Source organism: Prionailurus viverrinus, chromosome B3 (assembly GCF_022837055.1).
Source record: "Prionailurus viverrinus isolate Anna chromosome B3, UM_Priviv_1.0, whole genome shotgun sequence".
NCBI classification, from domain to species: Eukaryota; Metazoa; Chordata; class Mammalia; order Carnivora; family Felidae; genus Prionailurus; species Prionailurus viverrinus.
The window spans coordinates 61,652,501-61,673,078 of record NC_062566.1 but is presented as its reverse complement, the minus strand read 5'-3'; the positions used below and the strand labels follow the sequence as shown (position 1 = coordinate 61,673,078).

At 36.4% G+C, this 20,578-nt stretch overlaps 1 protein-coding gene across 10 annotated transcripts in view; it reads left to right on the top strand.

The window, feature by feature from the left end:
* The window catches only part of CDIN1 (CDAN1 interacting nuclease 1), a 267,942-nt gene that overhangs the window by 40,644 nt on the left and 206,720 nt on the right, over window positions 1–20,578 (top strand). For 8 of the 10 annotated variants that reach the window (XM_047863425.1, XM_047863422.1, XM_047863424.1 and 5 more), the window contains exons 2-5: window positions 8,970–9,015; window positions 9,904–9,968; window positions 16,630–16,690; window positions 19,998–20,070. In XM_047863425.1, the coding sequence (XP_047719381.1) occupies window positions 8,970–9,015; window positions 9,904–9,968; window positions 16,630–16,690; window positions 19,998–20,070 (245 nt within the window). The remainder of the gene's footprint in view (window positions 1–8,969; window positions 9,016–9,903; window positions 9,969–16,629; window positions 16,691–19,997; window positions 20,071–20,578) is intronic. The other 2 variants (XM_047863429.1, XM_047863420.1) reach the window with 1 other exon arrangement.

The following is a 20,578-nucleotide window of genomic DNA, read 5'->3' as shown; positions in this document are numbered from 1 at the left end:
AAAGAAAAGAGGGATAATAATAAGTGCAAAATGTTGTCATGATGTCAGTTAGGATAAGAAATAGACATATTGGGATAGACATACCCCAAAAACCAAAAGCATACTTGAACACTGTATGTTAGCCAACTTGACAATAAATTATATTAAAAAATATATATATGTCTTCGGGGTTTGGTGGTGAGGAAGTCTCTGTGACCTTTGCTTCTGCTAAAGAGTGAGGTCAGAAGTGAGATTGCTGTGGAGTGGAGGCTGAATAGAATTTATGGAACCAAAGTCCTCCTAGGTAAAGTCACTAAGTCATGAAGAGAAACAGCGATGGACAGTACTTTGAAACATAGGCAGGTGTGGCTCACGAAGACAGAGCATACTTGGAAGTAAATGAAGAACATGGTGGAAGATACAGAGTTGGACGTAAGTTGAATTTTAACCAACAAAGGAAAGATTATAAATGTCTATATACAGCTATTGTTATTCATCTATCATTACCTATTCTCTGTCTCTGCAATCATAATAAAATTAGCACAGACCTAATTTGAGCATTTCTTATCATGTAGCTTAATCTGATTTATTAAATAAGGAAAAAAAATCAGAGGAAATCATTGTAGGAAGAATTAATAAACACTTCTTACAAATGTATCTATTACTTATATATTGTGTTGAAGTTATTGGGATTGCTTTAAAGAAAAATGACCAGACAGTTGGTCTTGCAAGAGAAAGTGAGTGTTTCTCACCCAGGCTTTTTATTCTTTATCTGATTTATGTTATGGCTTATTGTAAAAAATTAGTACCTAAATAAATTAGAAAGGAAATAAGTCTAGATACTTAAGATTTTAACTAAATCAGAATATTTGGAATAGGGCAGGACTTAGAGCAGGAAGGAATCTTAAAGGTCAGTTTATCCAACTCCTCTTGGATTCTTCTTTTTTTTTTTTAAGTTTATTTATTTTGAGAGAGAGGGAGAGAGAATGAGTGGATGAGTGGGGGAGGGGCAGAGAGAGAGGGAAAGAGAGAGAATATCCCAACCAGGCTCTGTGCTAACACCTGCAGATGTGGGGCTCTGTCTCAAGAACTGTGAGATCATAACCTGAGCTGAAATCGAGTTGGGTGCTTTACTGACTGAGCTGCCAAGGTACCCTTGATTCTTCTTTCTTGATTCTCTTTTATATTTTCCAATTTTAATTTATTTGCTAAGATCTCCAGTTAGCTAGAATCTCCTAGAATAAAATCAGTTCCTTTCTCTTTTCACACTAATATCTAATCTTTGAAATAGATTTCCTACAGCTGTTGGTATGTACCACCGTCATTGCTTAATTGGATGTATTTTTGTTATTTCCATCATGATTTCTTCTTTATGAGTTAGTTTGAAATGCATTTTTTTTAATTTCTGAAAATAAGGGCTTTTAGGGAACTATTTAATCATTGAATTCTAATTTAATGCTTTTTTTCATGAGATGTAGTCAAGTCCTGAGCAGAACTTTTAATAGTTTTGTAGGGCTAGAAGACAAGGTTTAAGGAGCAGGGGCCACCAAGGTGGGAGCTGCTCTAAATGTCCCACTTCAAGATGGGACCCTAAAGAGCTATACCCTAGGAGTAAATGTGAACTGAAAGTAAAACATCTATATGTCATTTTGAGGTTCACCTCCTTGGCCCCCAAAATTATTGCCTGAAATTGGACTAAGCTGATCCTAGACCTCTTTTGCTCCCAGAATCAAATCAGAATTATCTCTGGAGAAAGATAACATTATTTTAGTATTCAAATTATTTATAAAACAGTTTTTCAAGTAGAATGACATATAGTGAGAGATATTCAGTCACATAAGTAGACATTACAACATGAATGAAAGCTAGTGGAAGCTGTAGAAATAGACTTACAGGGTCTCTATTTACTGTAATACTAAATAGCATTTTTATAATTGGACTTTACTGAAGGAGTTAAGAAGATTGATGCATATTACAAGGGACTTATTTGGAAAATAATCAAATAGAAAATCTACAAGTGGAAAATACACAAACCAAATTTGGATGGATTTAACAGCAAATTAGACATTATTGAAGAGAGACTTAATGAACTGGAAGATAGAACAGAAGAAAATACTCAGAATGTAACATAGAATAGCAAAGAATAACAGAAAGGTGGAACATATGAAGAGAAAGAGTTGGAGGATGTAGTAAGGTGGCTCAGTACACATATTTGTAGTCTCAGGAGGAGGAGATTGCTAAAGCAATGTTTGAAGAAATAGCAGTTAAGAATATTCCCCAAATGATGAATGATATCCAGCCACATATAAGAAATTCAACAGATTCTTAGCAGGAGTTTACAAAATACTGTAATTAAAAAGCCTAAAAACTAAAGGTTTTTTAAAAACTCTTGAAACCAGATAGAGAAATAAGATACATTTATCATTGAAAGAGCCAAAATTTGGTATCACCTACACATCTGTACTGATGGATTTACTAAACAAAAGTTACTCCAGAAGGAAGAATGGAGAAGAAAGAAATGAAGGGCAGTGAAATGGTTTACATGTTGGTATATCTGAATAAACAGAGACTGTATGAAACAATAGCAGTGATTTTAAGATATATGCAGAATTAAAACGCCCATACTATCTTATATTACAGGAGAGGAGAACTATAGATAGTATCATAAAGTTTCTGTATTTTCCAGGCAGCAGTTCATCACTAATTAATAATAAATTTTGATCATTTGAGGAGGCATATGATTATGTAGGATAATCAGTAAAAAAATAGTATAACTTGTAAAGAATGTACAACTCCTAAATTGCTGGTGTTCAAATAGTGAAGAGTAAGTATTAAGCCAATGAAAACTAAGAAAGGAGAGATAGAGAGTGTATGGTGGGTAAGACAGTAAGATGATCAACTTAATCCTAGAATATCAGCAATTACATTAAATTTAAATGGCTTAGCTGCAATGTGGTATCTGTGTAAAGGTAAATGTATAAATTACTGGAAAAGATTAGAAAGTCCCAAAATAGACCCTCAGATACTTGGTTTCCTCAAAGGCAATAGTGATAATTTGGTGGGCATGTGGTATGTGGTCAATTAGATATTTTTACGAAAAGAACAAAAACAAACTGCAATTCCTGTCTTAATGTACAGATTTAAGATAGACCATAGATCTAAATGTAAAAGCTAACATTATTAGGCTTCTAAAAGAAAATGTATGAAAATATCTTCATGACTGTAGGTAGGCAAAGATTTCTTAGAAAAGACATATAGAAAGTGTGAATAGTCAAAGAATTGATAAATTGAATTTCATCAAAATTAAAGGCTTCTGCACTTCTTTTCGTAAAGAAAATGAAAAGACAAGCTATGGATTGAAAGAAAGTGTGACAAGCATGCTCAGCAATGGGGACTGTCCTTTAATGCTGGTGGGACTTTAAAATTGTCATGAACACTTGGAAATACTGTTTGATAGTTATCTACGGAAGCAAGAAATGTGTATGTCAGATGACTCAGAATTTCACTTCTATATATATATACTCATTAGAAACGCGAGCACTTTTTCACATAAAGATGGGCAAGATTGTTTACTATAACCTTATTTTCATTAGCAAAAGACTGGAACCAGTTCACATGTCCATCAACAATAGAAGAGACGAGACGAATGTGCTATACACTTATACAACAGAATACACTGTATAACAGTGAAAACAATTTAAGTGCCCTGAAAATAACTGGATGACTTTCACAGACATACTGTTGCATGAAAGAAGCCAGATACAGAAGAACACACTGTGGTTCCATTAATGTAAAGTTAGCACAAGGCAAAGCTAACCTGTACAGCTTAGTGATACATATTTGGATGGTAAGACTACAAAGAAAAGCAGGAAAGAGATTAACAGAATGATCGGGTTCATTTGTGAGAGGGAAAGATTGGTGATTGAATAGGGTGTTTTTTGTGGTGCTAGCAGTGTTCTATCTGTTGACCTAGTGGCTCTGTATGTTTTTGTTTTTTATATACTAACCCACTATTTCATGTTTTTTTAGAAATGTGTCTTGTTCACAATAAAAATATTTTAAAAAGAGAAATATGTAATAGCAAATATAAATGTTAATATCTTACATAATGAAGGCATTTTACAAGATATGTTCAAAACACATAATTTTTAAAATGTGTGTGTCTAGACACATAAGACACACACAGAGCAGACACAGAGTAAAAACACAGGAAAGATTCATGTCAGAATGCTAACAATGGACATCTCTGCATTTTACATAGAATGCATACTATTTTATAACCAAGAAACTCTTCATTAAATATTATTTAATGAAATTAGCACTTGTAGAGGGTGTTGTCCGCTATAGAGAAGACTGATTGGGTTATTTATACTGTGTTGTTCAAGGAAGGATTTAAAGCTGCTTTGTATGCAGTAAATAACATTTTGAGCAAAAGACATGTATGCATTCACATAGAGACACTTCAGGCAATGGTGTGGTTATTAACAAAACATACCTTAGCTGCAGGGAGAATAATGGAAATTACCCAACAATTTTTTAATCCTAGACTGTTTCCTGAATTCAATAGTTCTTTTATATTTCAACACAAAAAAGAACAGCATTTTTATGTAGCTGGTGAAAGGAACACTGCAGTTTGATTTTTTTAAAAAAGGGAATATTGTCTGAGGCCATGGAATTTGGTCAAAATGCTTGACATCCCATGGCTTCAATTTTCTATGAAAAAAGCAACAATGCCTACCTCGCAGGTTGTCTGGAGTGTAACGTGATATCATATAAATGCTCAAATGGGGGTACTCGTATACCTGCCTTGTAGAACTGATTTCTGGGAAGTGTTGGAAAGGCAGTTTCATTTTGATTGCATAGCGGCGGGGGGTGGTGGGGGTGGGGAGGCTCTCCATTTCAGATTTGTGCGTAGGTGTGTAGGAAGGTGGGAGCGAGGGAGGGTGGATGCATTGCTTTCATAGAAGACCTTCCCTGACCAGTACTCTGCATCATTAACCACGTCGAGCCAGTGTTCCATTGCGCTCTTTCACAGACTTAGAGAGGCTGCAGCTTGTAACTGGGAGGTCTCCAAGTCTCTTGGTTTGTAGGAGTATCCTGCTTCATGTCCCTTTAATTGGTTTACTGCTTTCTGAGTCCCAGAAATAATATTTATTTTGCTCAGAGAATTTTGAGCTCAGTAGGGTGTAGACATTTAAGCTTCCCAGATTCTGTAGCAAAAGGAACTTGAAAATTAAGTGATGGTACTTACTTTTTTATGGTCTTTTTTTCAGACGTTGGGTATTTGAGAAGAGGAGGAACATAAAATGTGTGGTATCTTCTTCCTTAAGATTCTGTTTTTTTAAGTCTCCACCTGGGAACTTGAGGACTTCCTCCTTGTATGAAAGTTGCATTGCCACAAAGTCTGTGCTCAGCTCTGCTCTTAGTCTCTGCAGCACTCATGAAACCCTCTGATGTTCATTTTCTCTAATATCCTTCAGGTTACTGAGTATCTTAGCTGGATGGATTTGTGGACATGTTAAGTTAAATTTTGAATGGGGAGCTGGTATATTGCCTTGTCGTATACCTGGCATTTGAAGAGTCCTGAATGCAACATAAAATGAGGGTACGTAGTACCCCATCAGTATTTAAAGTCTATATGGAAAAATCATATACACCCACCTGCCCCCCAATTTATGATCTCTGGGCACATCAACTTGGTGACACAGCAGAGGGACAATGTTAAGGAAGCCAAATATAGTACCTACCAGTTAAGAGAATTAGAACTCTTTCCACGTATTGCACCCCACGCACGTGCCGTCATGATGGAGTACCCTTTCTCATTTTCCCTCCATTATGGCTCCTTCTTCCAGGGCACATAGACACCTGGGTGGGTTTGTTTCTTCTTTTTGAAGGTTTAAAAAAAAAGGCATATATTATTACTCAGAAGAAGTATGGAGGGTGCTCAGTGCAATTCATGGTTGCTTGAGCAGCTCAACAGTGTTCTCAAGGACCTGGGCTTTTTCCATCGTCTCTGCTGATGCTCATTGTTTCGGCTCTGACCTCGTGCTTGTTCCCCGCTGCTGCAACATGACTGCTACTGCTCATGCAGACACTTACACGTGACTCGGGCAACATTTTACATAGCCAGTCTAGGGGTCCACCAGCTTGCTCTTCTTTTCCCAGACAGCTGCAGGGTGAGGTGCTTAATCTGGGAGGGCAGCATGGGAAAAAAGACAAAACTGAGTTTTGAAGAGGTTTTAAATAATATATCTTGGGCATTTGTACAAAATAAGTGACTGTATTTTTGAACATGTAAATTTAAAACACGTATACGCTAGTGACGCATATAGGCTCCAAAGCCAATGTAGTCTTGAAATATGTGAGATTCAGAGTGTGATTTGCTTCACTAGATCCCTAAAAAATATGTTGGTACTTGACAGTGTTCTAATTTTTGCCTTTTGTGTTTTTCTGTAAGTCAATTACTTAATGTTTCCTTTAATGTTTTTTTTAAATTTTTGATGGCATATTTCTCCTTATGCATGACCTTGGGACATTATAAGATGCTCAGTGAATACTGCTGACTGATTGTGGTACTCAAGATAGACTTTTTAGTTATATATTGTCTTTTTCTCCCCTCTTCTTTGGTTAAAAGCCATATTCCTTGCGAACCTACTGATTGTTGAATTTATTCCAAAACTCCTGCCCTCTTAGCCAGTCAAATCAAACACTGGGAGGTTGCAGTGGGAGAAGGGCAGATGTGGGAAGCCCTTCGTGGCTGTACCCCTGAAGACTGTGATGGCTCTCTCCACTTGCCTCTTTCCCTTTGGTATATCAGAATTAACACTCTGGAGGAAAGTAACAAGTAATATACACTGGAGTCAATCAATGTCTCCGTCGCAGTAATACTTTCCTGCTCTTTAAGGTGTGAGGCTTGTTCAGAACACTCTTCTATAAGCTTAACACATAGAGGAACACATAGTCTGATTGGCAAAAACCCAGCAAATGACATTCAGCCCTATACAACTTTGTCTTGTCACCCAAACCCAAAGCATTTTGGACCCAGGTCTGTCTGTCTTTGTTACTATGTTAAGTAGATCATTTACTCTTATGTCGAGACCAGTTTTTACCTCTTCCTGGAATCTTCTCTCTAACCCCTCTGGCCATTGAGAAAATGGGTTACTCCATAGGCTGTGTCCACAGCTTCAGCTGAATTGAATTCTAAGCAGTTTTAAAGGTAGTTTCCTGGATAAAGACATGATCTCATCCTCCATTTTTACAGTACCCTCAACTCCTGAACATCTTATCATGCTGAAGTCTTTATTCCTGGGTTTATTTCTCCAGCTGTCTCTTACCCTTCCCATTTTTGGTGTCCACATGTACACTTTTGTTTTATTCACAGTTTTGTTTCCTCCTCATTAGTCATTGGTCATTGCTCATCGGTCCCCAACTTGCCTATACAAGCACATTTATTTCCATCGTATTTTCTGATACTTAGAGACTAATATTTTGTTTATCACTAAATGGCTAACCTAACTATATTTTGCAGTATAATGAGGAGATGTGTATTTATTGCACATAAATATCTAACATATTGACTTATTCAGTAGCTTATAAAGATTTGGGGTTAATTTTGCCTTTTTTTTTTTTTTTTTTTCCAGAAGTTGGTTGTCAGAAACCCTACCTAGGGCATGTGATTTCCTATGAAGTTCACGCAAGCCAGGAATAATAGGAAGATGTTAGAATTGGCTCTTTCAAAGAACGGTTTCTAGTTTTAAGGGGAAATTGAAAAAAATTGGATTATAATGAGTTTATAATTTTATTCAATCATTACTTAGGGCTTTTGAGTTATTGAAACGGTTCTTTAGTAACTACCAGTTTTCCTTGATGAATGTTTATCGTGGTTTTGTTTTTGTTTTTGTTTTTTTTCTTGGTAATCTGATAAGAATGAAAAGGAGTTAGAAGCCGAATCTATGTTGGTATACAGAACACAACAACACTGTGGCAGCAAGTAAAGAAATATGGTGTCATTGTTATTTCACACTCTCCAAATTACCTGTGATGAGCTTAAGAGGTTTCATTCATGCATAGAAAATTTTTAATTATTCATAGTGCTTTGGTGTACTATAAAAGTCGAATTATTAACACTGTAATTTGTTCAGATAGCATTTAGTAGGAAAATATATCAGAAATAATTAATTGTTCTCAAGATATGATAAGGTAGATCTATCTACAGAGGGCAATCAAAAAGAGTAGCAGTAGGATATTGATTGCTTTTTAGAGAAAAAAAAAAAATTCTATTCCATTTCTCAATGTTAACAATTGTGAGAGGAAAATTCCCACTTGGGAAGAATGTTTTCCAGGTTGCTTCACTGCCAGGTGTTTGACATTGTGTGGAGTCTTAGATGAATAAGGCTTATGGCAGTCTTTGGGAATGACAGACTCCAAGGACCTCGGCTTTCTGCTGTGCAGACCTCTGTTTTCAGCCTGCTAGTGTCTGTAATAATGTTCCGGTGGTTTCTCAGTGCTACTTCCGGTGAAGACTAAAGTTTGTTCCCCTGACTCCAAGATAGCTGCGGAAGAGGATACGTGTCCACTAACAAAATAAATTTAGGATGTTGCCAGTATGTGAACTGCACATTCTGCACTGTTTATGGGGTTTCACCCTTACCATTTACTGATGGAAATACACCTTGCCTCCTTTTGGTCTCCTTTAACATAGCTACGTGCTACAGATAGGATTCATAATCATTCTAAAGTTAAAAAACATCTAAATTGTATGATAGTTTGCTGTGAGGCCATCCATATTTTTCCCTTTCCCTTTTTCTCTCTCCTTGACCTAGCAGCAGGAAGCCTTTGTTTGAGGTGTTCATCTGGAACAACTTTTCCACACTTGTTTTCATGTTCTGTTAGATTACAGGGCAGCAGGCCTACCTTTGAAGCTCCTTTCTCTTTTGTTTCTTTGCCGTGCACTCCAGTAATTAACTTTGTCCTTCTTTTATTTGTTCCAGTCAATCGCAGGCCACTCTGCTGAGCATCTTCTCCCAGGAGTACCAGGTTAGAAGTTTTCTCCTTTGTGAGGGTTGACAGGTGCCTAATTGAATGATGAATGTCCCTTTATTTCTTTGTAATTGAACTGCCAGCTCTCTGATTGGGTTGGAGGATGTTCTCCTTTCCACATCGAGCACCGCCTGCGTCTCAGTGGAGGCCTGCCAAGCCTACCCATCCATCTGTCTAATAACATCTAGCCTTTGCTTATTTGGTGGACCTGTAATAAATTATGCTAAACCATTATTATTCTGACAATAATAATTTCCCTGTGTTGCGTGGTTCCATGTGCTAAATGTTTGCTGACTTGCACTGTCAGTGCCGCTTTCCATTGCTGACAGAGATGATGATAAATGACCATTGCTGGAGTGGCAGAAGGCAAGAGAGGCAGAAAATGGAGTCATTTATCATGAGATGACAGGTGTCAGTCAAGTGGCAAGTCTCTATGGAATTACTTTTTGTAGTTTTCAAATAAGTTGTTTTTAAGCAATGTTCTTCCTGGTTAAAAATGGCAATTGGATTGTAAAACTAGAGTGCAGAGGACTTAGATGGAATTGAATTGAGGGAAAATTAATACAAAGGTTGAAAGAGGGAACAAGTTTTTCTTTGCCCTCTGCAACCCTAAGCAAACTTATTTAGATTCAATTACTATGACCCCGTTGGCTTTTACATGTATACTGTACCTTGTGGTACGGTCTGAAGACATCCCAGCCAAGCAGCAGGGATTAGAATGCATAGCTTCATAGAGTAGAAGGCAAAAAGACCCACCGCCACCCAGATCCCCAAACTATTATTCAGCTGGCCCTATGTGCTAGACATTGGGATGAAGGAATATGTCATTCTGCTCTTGAACCTGATGTGTGACACAACATAAAGATCTTTTTTGTTTTGTTTCAGAAACATATCAAAAGAACACATGCCAAACATCACACTTCAGAGGCGATCGAAAGTTATTATCAGAGGTATGACCTGCCTGCCCCACTAGAGGGTATCATAGCACCTATTAATTGTAATAATAATTATGAATAAATTAGGTTACTAGATTAATTGTCTGTATAAAATTCCAAGGCGTTGTGATATAAGTCTTACTTAAGACTTCAGGTATATCTTTGAGTGATTTCTCAAATGCTATGTTTGAAGAATATGGTGAGACTGTCTTGATTGGGTGTATGTGTGTATACTGTGTAAGAAATCCTTACAGTATTATGAAATCTCAGTTGGCTACTTTAAACTTGCTCTGTGTATCTTGTATAGACGCGTACGTCAATGTGCACATATCTACATATATGTGTGAAAGTTCTCAAACTAAGTTTTATTTCTTACTTAGATCAGCAAGTCAAAAAATATATTCGAAAATAAGATTGAATTTGGTTGCATTTCTGTTTGCATTTGGTTGCACACTCATAGGTAGTGGGCTTGCCATTTTAGAATTAAAAAAAGACATGTCAAGTAAGGACGTATGACGATGTGTAATATACAACTGTCACATTTTAAATGGGGTTTTGTATTTTAAAAAGAAAATCTGGATATTAAATCAACAACGTAGTGTCCAGGGGATATTTTAATTTCAGTCCAGTTTATTACAAATAGTTTTCAACTTCTCTTCTAAAACAGAATCTTTAAAATAGCTCTTTTAAAAAGATTCTAAAAAGGTTATTGTCTTTGTGATATGACTGAATAATTTACAACCATAAATGGTAATGGATTGCATTAGAATCGTTGGTTGGTTTCTTAAATATTTCAAGGACATATTGGAAAGGAAAACTGTCTGAAATATGCTCTTAAGGTATTACACTTAAGATTGACAGATCAACGTGTCTGTGGTGAGACCAATTTTAGATGAATGATTTTATGCACGAATATTTTATGAATGAAATGAATATCTAGATTCAGTGTTGGTATCATGTTTCTGTAAAGTCATTTTTTAAGAACTGAGAAGTGTTTATTAAAAAGTTATTGAAGTTATCCTTTTAAAAAATTACACACTATACCATATATTAGAGTTATGTTCAGTGTTCAGTAGTGGCATCCACTAAAGATACACACACCGCACGCATACACACACATTTGTGTCTAGGAGAATTCCCCTCTAAACAAGTCTTTGTAAAGTTTGAGTTGATTTTTTTCAACAATTATTCCCTCCTCAGTGACACCAACAGTTAACATTAGAACCTTAATCATCAATAAAAACTGAAGAATGGCTCCCAAAGTGCTATGAAGTCAGCAAGTGCTTTGGAATCCAGTTGGAATCCATACTCTCCAAAGGAAGACTGGACAGTTACTTCCATGTCAAAAAGTACATTTTTGTTTGTAAAAGTTACTGTCTTAGGCCATCATATAAAAGTACGACATGTCCAGTCTTTAAAGCCTTGTTGACATAAGCAGTAGAAAATAGAGCATTCCCTAGAAATTTGGAGATCCACCAGTAGGCTGCGGGGCTGTCCTCTGACGATCATTTTCATTGTTGTAAAAGGCCATTTTAATTAGATGATTGCTGAGATCTCTAAGTGCTGCTTTTTAACATTTAGCTTCATTTAAAAGTACATTTAATTATCAAAGTATGAACATGTTGTATTGGATTATCTGAGTCACTCAAGCCAGAAATAAAAGTCTTCCCTGTAAATATGGTTACTCAGTGATGCACAGTTGAGTGAGCAATAATGAGAATATATTTGTATTTCTTTAAATTATTTAAACGTGAGAATCTCAGTTGTTTCAAGGAGTCACAACATTTTGAAACAAAACTGTGAGATTTGGGCTATAATGGACAGACTAATAAGAAAGCAGCCTCACCAGTTTCTTACTTTACCCCCCTGCTTCCTGACTTTCTGCCCTGTACTCTGTGCTTGGAGATGGGCTATATTGTCACCTTTCAGACATATTGACCGTACAGGCCCCTTGTCAATGTGATGGTTAAATGTCCCTGTATTCTCCGAGGTAAATTGGCCTTAAAAGATTTCTGTTTTCCAGTTGATTGTGATAAAGGCAAATTGTGTTATATCAAGATGTATTTAAGCAGTTTGACAATGTTAACACTTTCTTTGATTCCTTTTCTTTGAAAAAAGTAATACTCGCACATTATAGAAATTAAACACATTTGTGATGGTCTCAAAAGGAATGAATGATTGCCCATAATTGTGGCACCCAGAGATAACCACAGTGGTATTTTTCATTCTAGCCTTTTGTCAATCCATTTTCATATAGATGAGGTCATACTGTATATGCTATTGTGAATCCTGAATTTTATACTTAGAAAAATGTTTATGACATAATATTACTCTGTAGAGAGCTTTTTGCAAACATTTTATTGATTGCATTACCTCATCATGTGAAAGTGTCGAAATTTACTGAATTATAACTCTGTTAAACATACATGTTTTCAGTGTTGTAATATAAAAATAATACCGTGGTAAACATTTTGGTACGTAAGTATTTGCGTTTTGGATTAGTTTTCTAAGATTTCTATATATGTAATTACTGGTACCATGAGCATATAAGGATTTTATTTTATGTTCCCAAATTACTGTCTACAAAGATTGTGATGGCTTCCTACTAGCACTGTCAGAGAATTTCTGTGTCTCTGCATTCTTGCTAGTGTTGGGATGATCTCAATTCAGAATTTGAAGTCTGTATTTATAAGCCATATAATAATCCACCGTGTGATTCCATCATGGTTAACTGAAAATTCAAAGTATCCAAATATCAGCCGACAATATTTTCTCAAGCTTTTGAATTATTGAGGAAATTTCCTCAATTCTTCATGTTGTGTATGTGCAGACACAGCTTCTGTGTTCATTTTGAAAACAACTCTGTTCTTTCTCCCTGTGTGAACGGCATGTTATTTCCAAACGGAAAACATACCTGGCCAAATTTATTTCGTTCCATCTAAATTGTTGCACATGGGCTTGGTGTGCACTCACAGAGACACATTCACCAGTGGTCATATTTGCAAGTCCCCATCAGTAGCAAGGTTCAGAAATGTTGTCTCCTCTCTTTTCCCTTCTCCCAGCACACACTGTTTGAGGGCCAGCTGTATGAGCTTTAGAGAATTAGATCAATTGAATTTCATTCAGCTGTTCACATGGAAAAAAGACTAGCTCAAATATGTTATCGACATTACATGACATAAATAGTTTCTGAAAATTTGAACCACTTTTTTTATTTAATTAGCACAGTTTACTCCGCACTCCCTGTGTCTCATTTACTATGCCAGGAATCAAGGATACAGGTGTGCATAAGACATGGTGCCTGCCCTCAACTGCTCTGTTTTAGTGGGAAAACAGCTGCATGTGTGGAGATGGGCTCCAGAAATTTTAAAGGTAGAATCAACAAAGGTGACACTCAGCCGTAAGCTTCGGATAGAATTTTGGTAGGTTTTGAAGTTCTACCACTATAATTATTATTATGAAAATAATAAAGATCAAATAACTTTGCCTTTAATATTTTAAATCTGTACATGTTATTTTAATCTTAGATGCTAATGAATCTTTCACACTCAAAGAAACATAAAGTGGACCTTCTATGAAGATCTTGGGAGGATGGTCTCACCCACAAGACAAACACTTCTTGGTCCTCCTCTGGCAAAGCTAGAGGATGACACATCGCTTCTGTGCAAAGTAGTTTTAATTTGCAAATAGGTATTAGGAAGATGGCCCAGGTCACCTTAATGTGGTATTCAGAATCCCATCCTTCTATCTCAATTATAATGCAGTTCTTTGCTAAGGATCTGTTGGATGAAGGTTCAGCATCTGTTTGTGTAGGTCTCTCTCAAGGAGGTTCCTGTCTAAGTGGAGAGAGAAACATACCATTATAAAGGTATGAAAAGTCTACACTGCACGTTTGCACGAGATACTTTGGGGATGCAGAGAAGGGTAGCACTAGGAATTTCTGATCATGTCCTTACTGAATGTTTTCTGTAATTAGCATGCCCCTGTGATGGCATATCGAAACATTTGAATAAAATGTGTCACTTGAGGACAGTTAAAGTTCCCAGAAAGGACAACTACAACTTCAAAGTAATTTTCACTTAATTTCTTTTCCCTGGTACTCCTGAAGTGCTGCAGGATAGAGTTAGGAAACAGGCTGGAGAATAAATATGGTCAGAATCAGCTCCACCCTTTCCAACATATGAAGGCACCTCAGTAGACCTTTGCAGATAGGGTTCCATTTCAGACCTTTACTGTTTACTGGTTGAGGGAGCCCAGATGGGTTACATCAGTACCCTGGGGGTTTTGTTTCTTGGCAACTAGGCCGCTTAAGCCCATAATTAGGAATGTCCACTGTATGAAGAGTGAACATGTTTCTATACAGATATAGTGGGTTATTGTTTGACCATCTCCTGTTTCTTTAAACCTAATAGACGTTTTCTATTGGTCATTACCAGGATAATGGTTAATGCAACATTTGCATAAAATATAATTTTGAGTCCAAACAGTTCTCTGACATAGGCAGTGGTCTGAGGTCTAGCTCTTCTTTGTCATTATTCCCTATCAGCTCTCAAAGCTCTGCTGTGGTCACACTAGAACCTTTCCCGGTCCTCAGACACCCCAGGCATATTCCTGACTTTGCACTTAGGGTTCTCTTGCTGAGAATATTCTTCCTCCCACGGCCTGCTGCTTTCTTTCTTAGGAGCCTCTACCTAAGTGTCACTTCCTTAGAGATGGGCATTCTGACCAACCCATCTAAGTTTACATTTTATCGTAGTATATAACATTACATTATTACATTATATTATTTGTGTTCTCATTGTTTGTCTCTCCACTGAAATATAATCTCTGTGATGGCAGGAACCATGGACGTTTTGTTCCCGGCTGCTTCCTCAGAACCTGGAATAGGCCCAACATGAGTTATCTCTCACAAGTATTTGTGGGATAAATGAATGTTAGGTAGAAAGTTATAAAGATATCCTAATACCAGTGTAGGGTTAACTAATCTGACCCGAAATCTGAACCCTTAAAGAATGTGCGTGTTTGGTGGTTATGAATACTGGATTAGTTGGTCAGACTTGACTGAACTGTTTTGGTTGTTCCTTGAGCAGGCCTGTGAGTGCAATGAAATTGTGAGTTGTGTGACATTCTGAGCTAAACTGTTTTCCCAGAGACCTTTCTCTAAACCGCATTTGCTACCTTTTTTTTTTTTTTTTTTGGTCTTTTTTTCTGAAAGTGCTTATTTCACAATTAGATTCCTAAATAATTTTTTCAAGAAAGTCCCCAATATATGGGAAATGAACTTACTAAATTTATTTTGAAGTTTTAATGATCCTGAGACTCCCTACCTTGAATAATTTGCTTTTATTCCATTTATTTTATAGAAAAATCATACATCTTCACAAACATATTTGTGAAATAACATAATTTAGTATATTCTTACGTTAGTTATATGGGAGGTCTCATATGTTGAGTTTGATTTCTACTATCAAACAAATATTGTTAATTTATTCACTCAAATGGCATATTCTAGAGAAAATATCCATACCTAATTCTCTTCTCTTGTCCAATATGGCTGTTGAAAGTTATTAAATCAGTCATTTATTGAAGAAAAAAATATATGTGTATAATGCAATCACCTATTATAAGCCAAGAACTGTTCTAGGCATAATAAATTGAATAAAATGCAATTCCTCTATTCTCTTTGGGCTTTCACCCTTGCACTGGGGAATGGGTTGAGGTAAACAAGTAACTAGGCAGATACAATATGCTCTGTTAAGTAATGGAGAGATGTACAAGGAGCTCATCGATTGTACCTTGGGACACCTAACTTACTCCTAGCTTGTGGTAGATTGAAGACAGTTAAATGTAAGCTGAATCATGAGTTCTCCAGGTAAAGGCTGGAGTGCAGAACAATGACTAGAGGTGAAGCCGGCCAAGGACAGTAGGTGGGAACCAGATCATGAAGACATTTACAAGAGGTCTTGAGTGATTATAATTTAATCTTGAGATTTAATGTGGGAAAATGGCACATCCAAAGTTTTATTTACAAATAAAATCATTCTGGCTTCCATGTCTAGGATGGACTTGGAGAGGTTTTGTTGTTGTTGTTGTTGTTGTTGTTGTTGTTGTTGTTGTTATTTTAGCTAGGTTAGGGAATGGGAGGGATAGAGGTTATGACGGAAATGCAGGGCAGATAAGGTGATGGCTTGTATTGCCTAACAAGGTGTGCTGACCCACCGATGACAAGTCTGTTCCATTTGTTTCTTAATAAGGTGTCAGCCAGTGCTGTGAAACAAAATAAAAAGGTGCGATGGGTGCATGGATGCCTTTTTTTCACACCATAAGAGCAAACTTATTTCCTTTCCATAACGTGATTGAGGTATAATAAAGCCAGGGTGTTAGGGACAGTTCTTTTTGAAATCGCTTCCTTGTCCCATGTTAGGAGATGAAAACAAGGGAGACCGATGCACTCATACTTCGTGCCCCCAACTTCAGTTAGTTAGTTGCCAGTGGTTTTGAGGTGAGTTGTTTTTGTTTTCCTTTTCCCTTTAATGCTTTCCTATGACAGTAACGTACTTTAACTAGAGTTGAGCGTGGCATTTGCCCAGGAGAAACGTGTACACACAGGGGATGCTGACAAGTCTATGCTGGCCTTTTCTTGTCACTACATTACCACTTGGCTTTGTCTGTCTAGGTACCTGAATGGAGTGGGAAGAAATGGAGCTGCCCCAGTGCTCCTGGACCTGGCCAATGAGGTAATGTTATTGTTATTATTTTACTTAAACCTGCCGAAAACCTAAGGGGCCTATCTAGAGTAGCTTTGCTTAGAATTATAATTAACCTTAAAAAAAGAGATTTTGAGGTGCATTAGACACTTAAATTGCTCCCCGGTCTCTTTGTAGTTTTAGTAATTGGACAAAGAACTTCATATATTAATAAGTCAGTTCACATAATTAGTCTCCTTCTTTTAAGGCAAATGTATAAACAGCTTCTTGGTTTCTTTGTGGGAAATTTCAACCAAACAGCTCAAGACATGCTCTTCTCTGGATGTGTTGTCTTAATTTAGTGTGAGAAATACCTGTGTAAAGTGAAGAGATGCATGGCCGAGAAAATCTGTGCTATTATGAAAATAAAGAGAGACATTGTTTACTTAAAACTGTAATGTTTACTTGATTTATTTTTTTTTGTTAGCAAACTTTTATAATGATAAAAGATACATGCCTTATACAAAAGTCTCTTTATATGAAGAAGCATACTGTTGTTCGTAACACCAAATATAAAGTGATTTATTGAACTTACTTGTTAACTCTGATCTCTTTCTGTTTGGGGAAACAAATAATAGTCTTACATTTAGAAAAGGAAACCCTAAAGATTTCCCATGAATGAAGAAGCTGTGAGAAGCTCATAATAGTGGCCGAGAGCATACCAAAGAATAAAATATTTAATTCCTAAACTTTGAAATATTTATCTGCTGTAATGAGAGCAATACAAGATTTAGTCTCACTTGGAGCTGCTTATGCAAACCTCACAGGGGCGGAATGCAGTGTGCACTGGTTTTGTGTTGTGTTATAATGGGCAACATAGCAGCAAGGCAGAGAATGCGTGTGTGCATTAAAGATGACTCAGTGCTGCACGCATTAAGTGCTGTGGCAGCAGTGAGTTGTACTTGCTACATGGGCAAGGAAGGATGGCTTCTCTCGCAGCTTCTGTCTGCTCTGCACCACCACAGTCAGCAAATGAGCAATTACCTATCAGTTACTAGAAGGTTTTAATAGTTGAGGCAGTGTCTACACAATCTGATAGGATAGTTAACATATAAAATGCACTTCTCTTCCTTGCAAACCATACTTTTTCTGTTTCTAAAGCAAGGTGGTTTTTAAATGTCTTCAGACTTGTTTGTTACGAGTTGATTCTATTCACAACTTGAGGTATCTGTGCTGTAACTAGGAATTCAGTGATCGTCCCTTATGAAAAGAAAGAGTGAGCTAACAGCGTCTAGAAATAACATGATGCAAGCATGGTACTCATTGTTATAGATGATGATACTGCTGGCATACATAAGTTTTACATAGTAGCAGTTTACATTCATTTGAATGTCTAGTGGATATTTCCATTGAGCCTTGCTTATCTGGCTGACCTCAGGTTCCATCTTCTAGTAATACGGAAAATTTTTAGCCACTAACACATTTTTCTCCTGTATCGGTAAAGCTGTTATTTACCATGAATATATAGAATACTTAGCCAAAGAAAATAGTCGTTAAAGACATTTTTTTTTTCTCTCTCCCTTGGCTGCAGATTAGTACAGAGATAATAGCACTTTCTGATTGACTGCTACCGCATTAGGGAAATTTGGGAATAACTCGGACCAGATTATGGCTTCTAAACAACCAAGCTGCCATTTTTATATGACAGTTAAGGCTTAAAGGACATATGCTTGCATCTGGTGACAATTGATGTGATGGCAATGCTTTATGAGTCAATATATATTTAATCAGTGGAAACTGTAAAAATTGATGAGAAATATATGACATTGGTACATTACAGTGCGTAGTAGCTCTCTTAAACAGGCGCACTGTATTGTTGACTTGGGCAGGGACTCAATGTGGTCGTCGTCGATTTTACAAATATCTTAATACTAATTTTCCTATTTCAAGGCTAGAAATGACCATTTTAGGAAATCTCATTTTGTTAGTAATAATGAGATCAGTCATTCTGTTCTCTCCACACAAATATTTTCAAGTGAGATTTGAAGCACTATGAATTTTACTTACATGCTAAATTCTGACATGAAGCATGATGGCCCTATTTCAGAGAAAGATGGACACATGATTAATATGAAAATTAGGGAGATGCAAGTACCTGAACTAATAAGGTAGTCCTTATTCAGGCTGGACTACCTTCAGTAATTTCACCATTTTTCATGTGTCAGCTCTGATGTGGGTTACTAGGAATAAGCAGCTTCGTGGAAAGCATTTCTTTCTACTTGGGGAATTTAAGGGCATCCAAGTACATACATATTTGAAAAAACTGTTCATACAAATGAAGCCAGCCTTTTTGTCTAGTTACTAAATCAAGATAAAATTTTGGTATGAACACAGAACTTGAAAAACTGTCAAGAAATTTCATGGTTATAATATAGGAGGAACATTTGCTATCTACACCTAAGATAAAAAGGCTCGTTTTAGGGGAGCATTAGTGCTCTTGAAAAATACACGCCTGTTTTCTGGTGAAATTAAATCAATGGTTAATAAAAGATCTGAGAACCAAAAAGAAAACACTATGTTTCCAAATGAGTAGATGCATTTTTAGCTAATTAAAATGACTGTTGGATTGAGTATTCCTGCTTTCTGTTTGATCCTATAGAATAAAAGTTATCTCCTTGGGTTCTTTATTCACTAAATTGATAGGTAACATTTCAGATAAGCCTAAGGATGGTGATCTTAAGTACAGGGATTGTTGTTTGTTATTGTTAACATCTCTACAGTATTGAATGAGATATTAAACAAGACATTTTATATGTAAGGAACACTTATACCAAAACTTTGGTTAAGTCTTTAAAGATAAAATAAACTGAAATCAGTAAAATCCGTATTTTTAATGGCAAAGGACATTTAAGACAATTTCTGAAAACCATCACTAGCCGAGGGGTTTATTTATTTATTTTTTTTGAAATTTCATTCAAAACAATGTAAATATTTCATTGGAAGGAAAGGAGAATAGCTAGAATAAAAAGTAATATTGGACTACCGGTGGGAAAAAAGTGAGGAGAGGTGAGAACAGTCCATTTCACTGTTTTCAATGAATATTCTTTCCAAGTCGTTCCATCCTTTTGCTCCAATCTTATACTCAGTAGATTTGACCCACGTACCGTTTTCAACAGCACAGATCATACTTGTTATAATTTTGTTATGATGGGAGCCACCAAGAGTAGAAAAGATTTTAATGAATGATGTTTGCTGTGGTTGATTAAAATCAGCTTAATCTTCAGTGTTGACAAAATACTGGAATATCAACTGCTTGCACAACTTGACAGTTTTAATTTTCTACTTCTGTTTTATAAAGGTGGACTATGCACCCTCATTAATGGCTCGGATTATACTAGAGAGGTTTCTACAAGAGCACGAAGAAACTCCACGTGAGTTACCTTTTTTCTTTCTTCTAGTGGTACCCTTTGACTCCCTTCCCCCGATTTAAAAATAATTTACACAGCATTTCAAGTCACTTAATGAGAGCCAGATTCCAAAACAGCTATCATGAACAGTTAATGACAATTAAATGCAATATAAAGGACCACCCACAACTTAAATAGACTTCAGAATAATGCTTTCTTCTTTGTCTAAATTCCACATTCACCTCTCCATTCAGCAAAATAGACAATGTGTATCAAACTCAAAAATTGATTCATCTTTCATATATAGAACAAGATTCATCATTTAAAAAACCACTGTCAGGAACTGGCTCTAAAAGAAACATTCATCCTTTTTATTTTAATTCAGCAAGACTGGGGAAATACTACTTCCAAATGCAAACGTGAATTTCACTGGTCCTCGTGCAAGAAAATAAAAAATAAAAAAAGGAAAGAATAGAGCTACAGGAGGAGGTTCGAGCCTAAATTAATTTGCCACTGAAAAAATACATTTTGT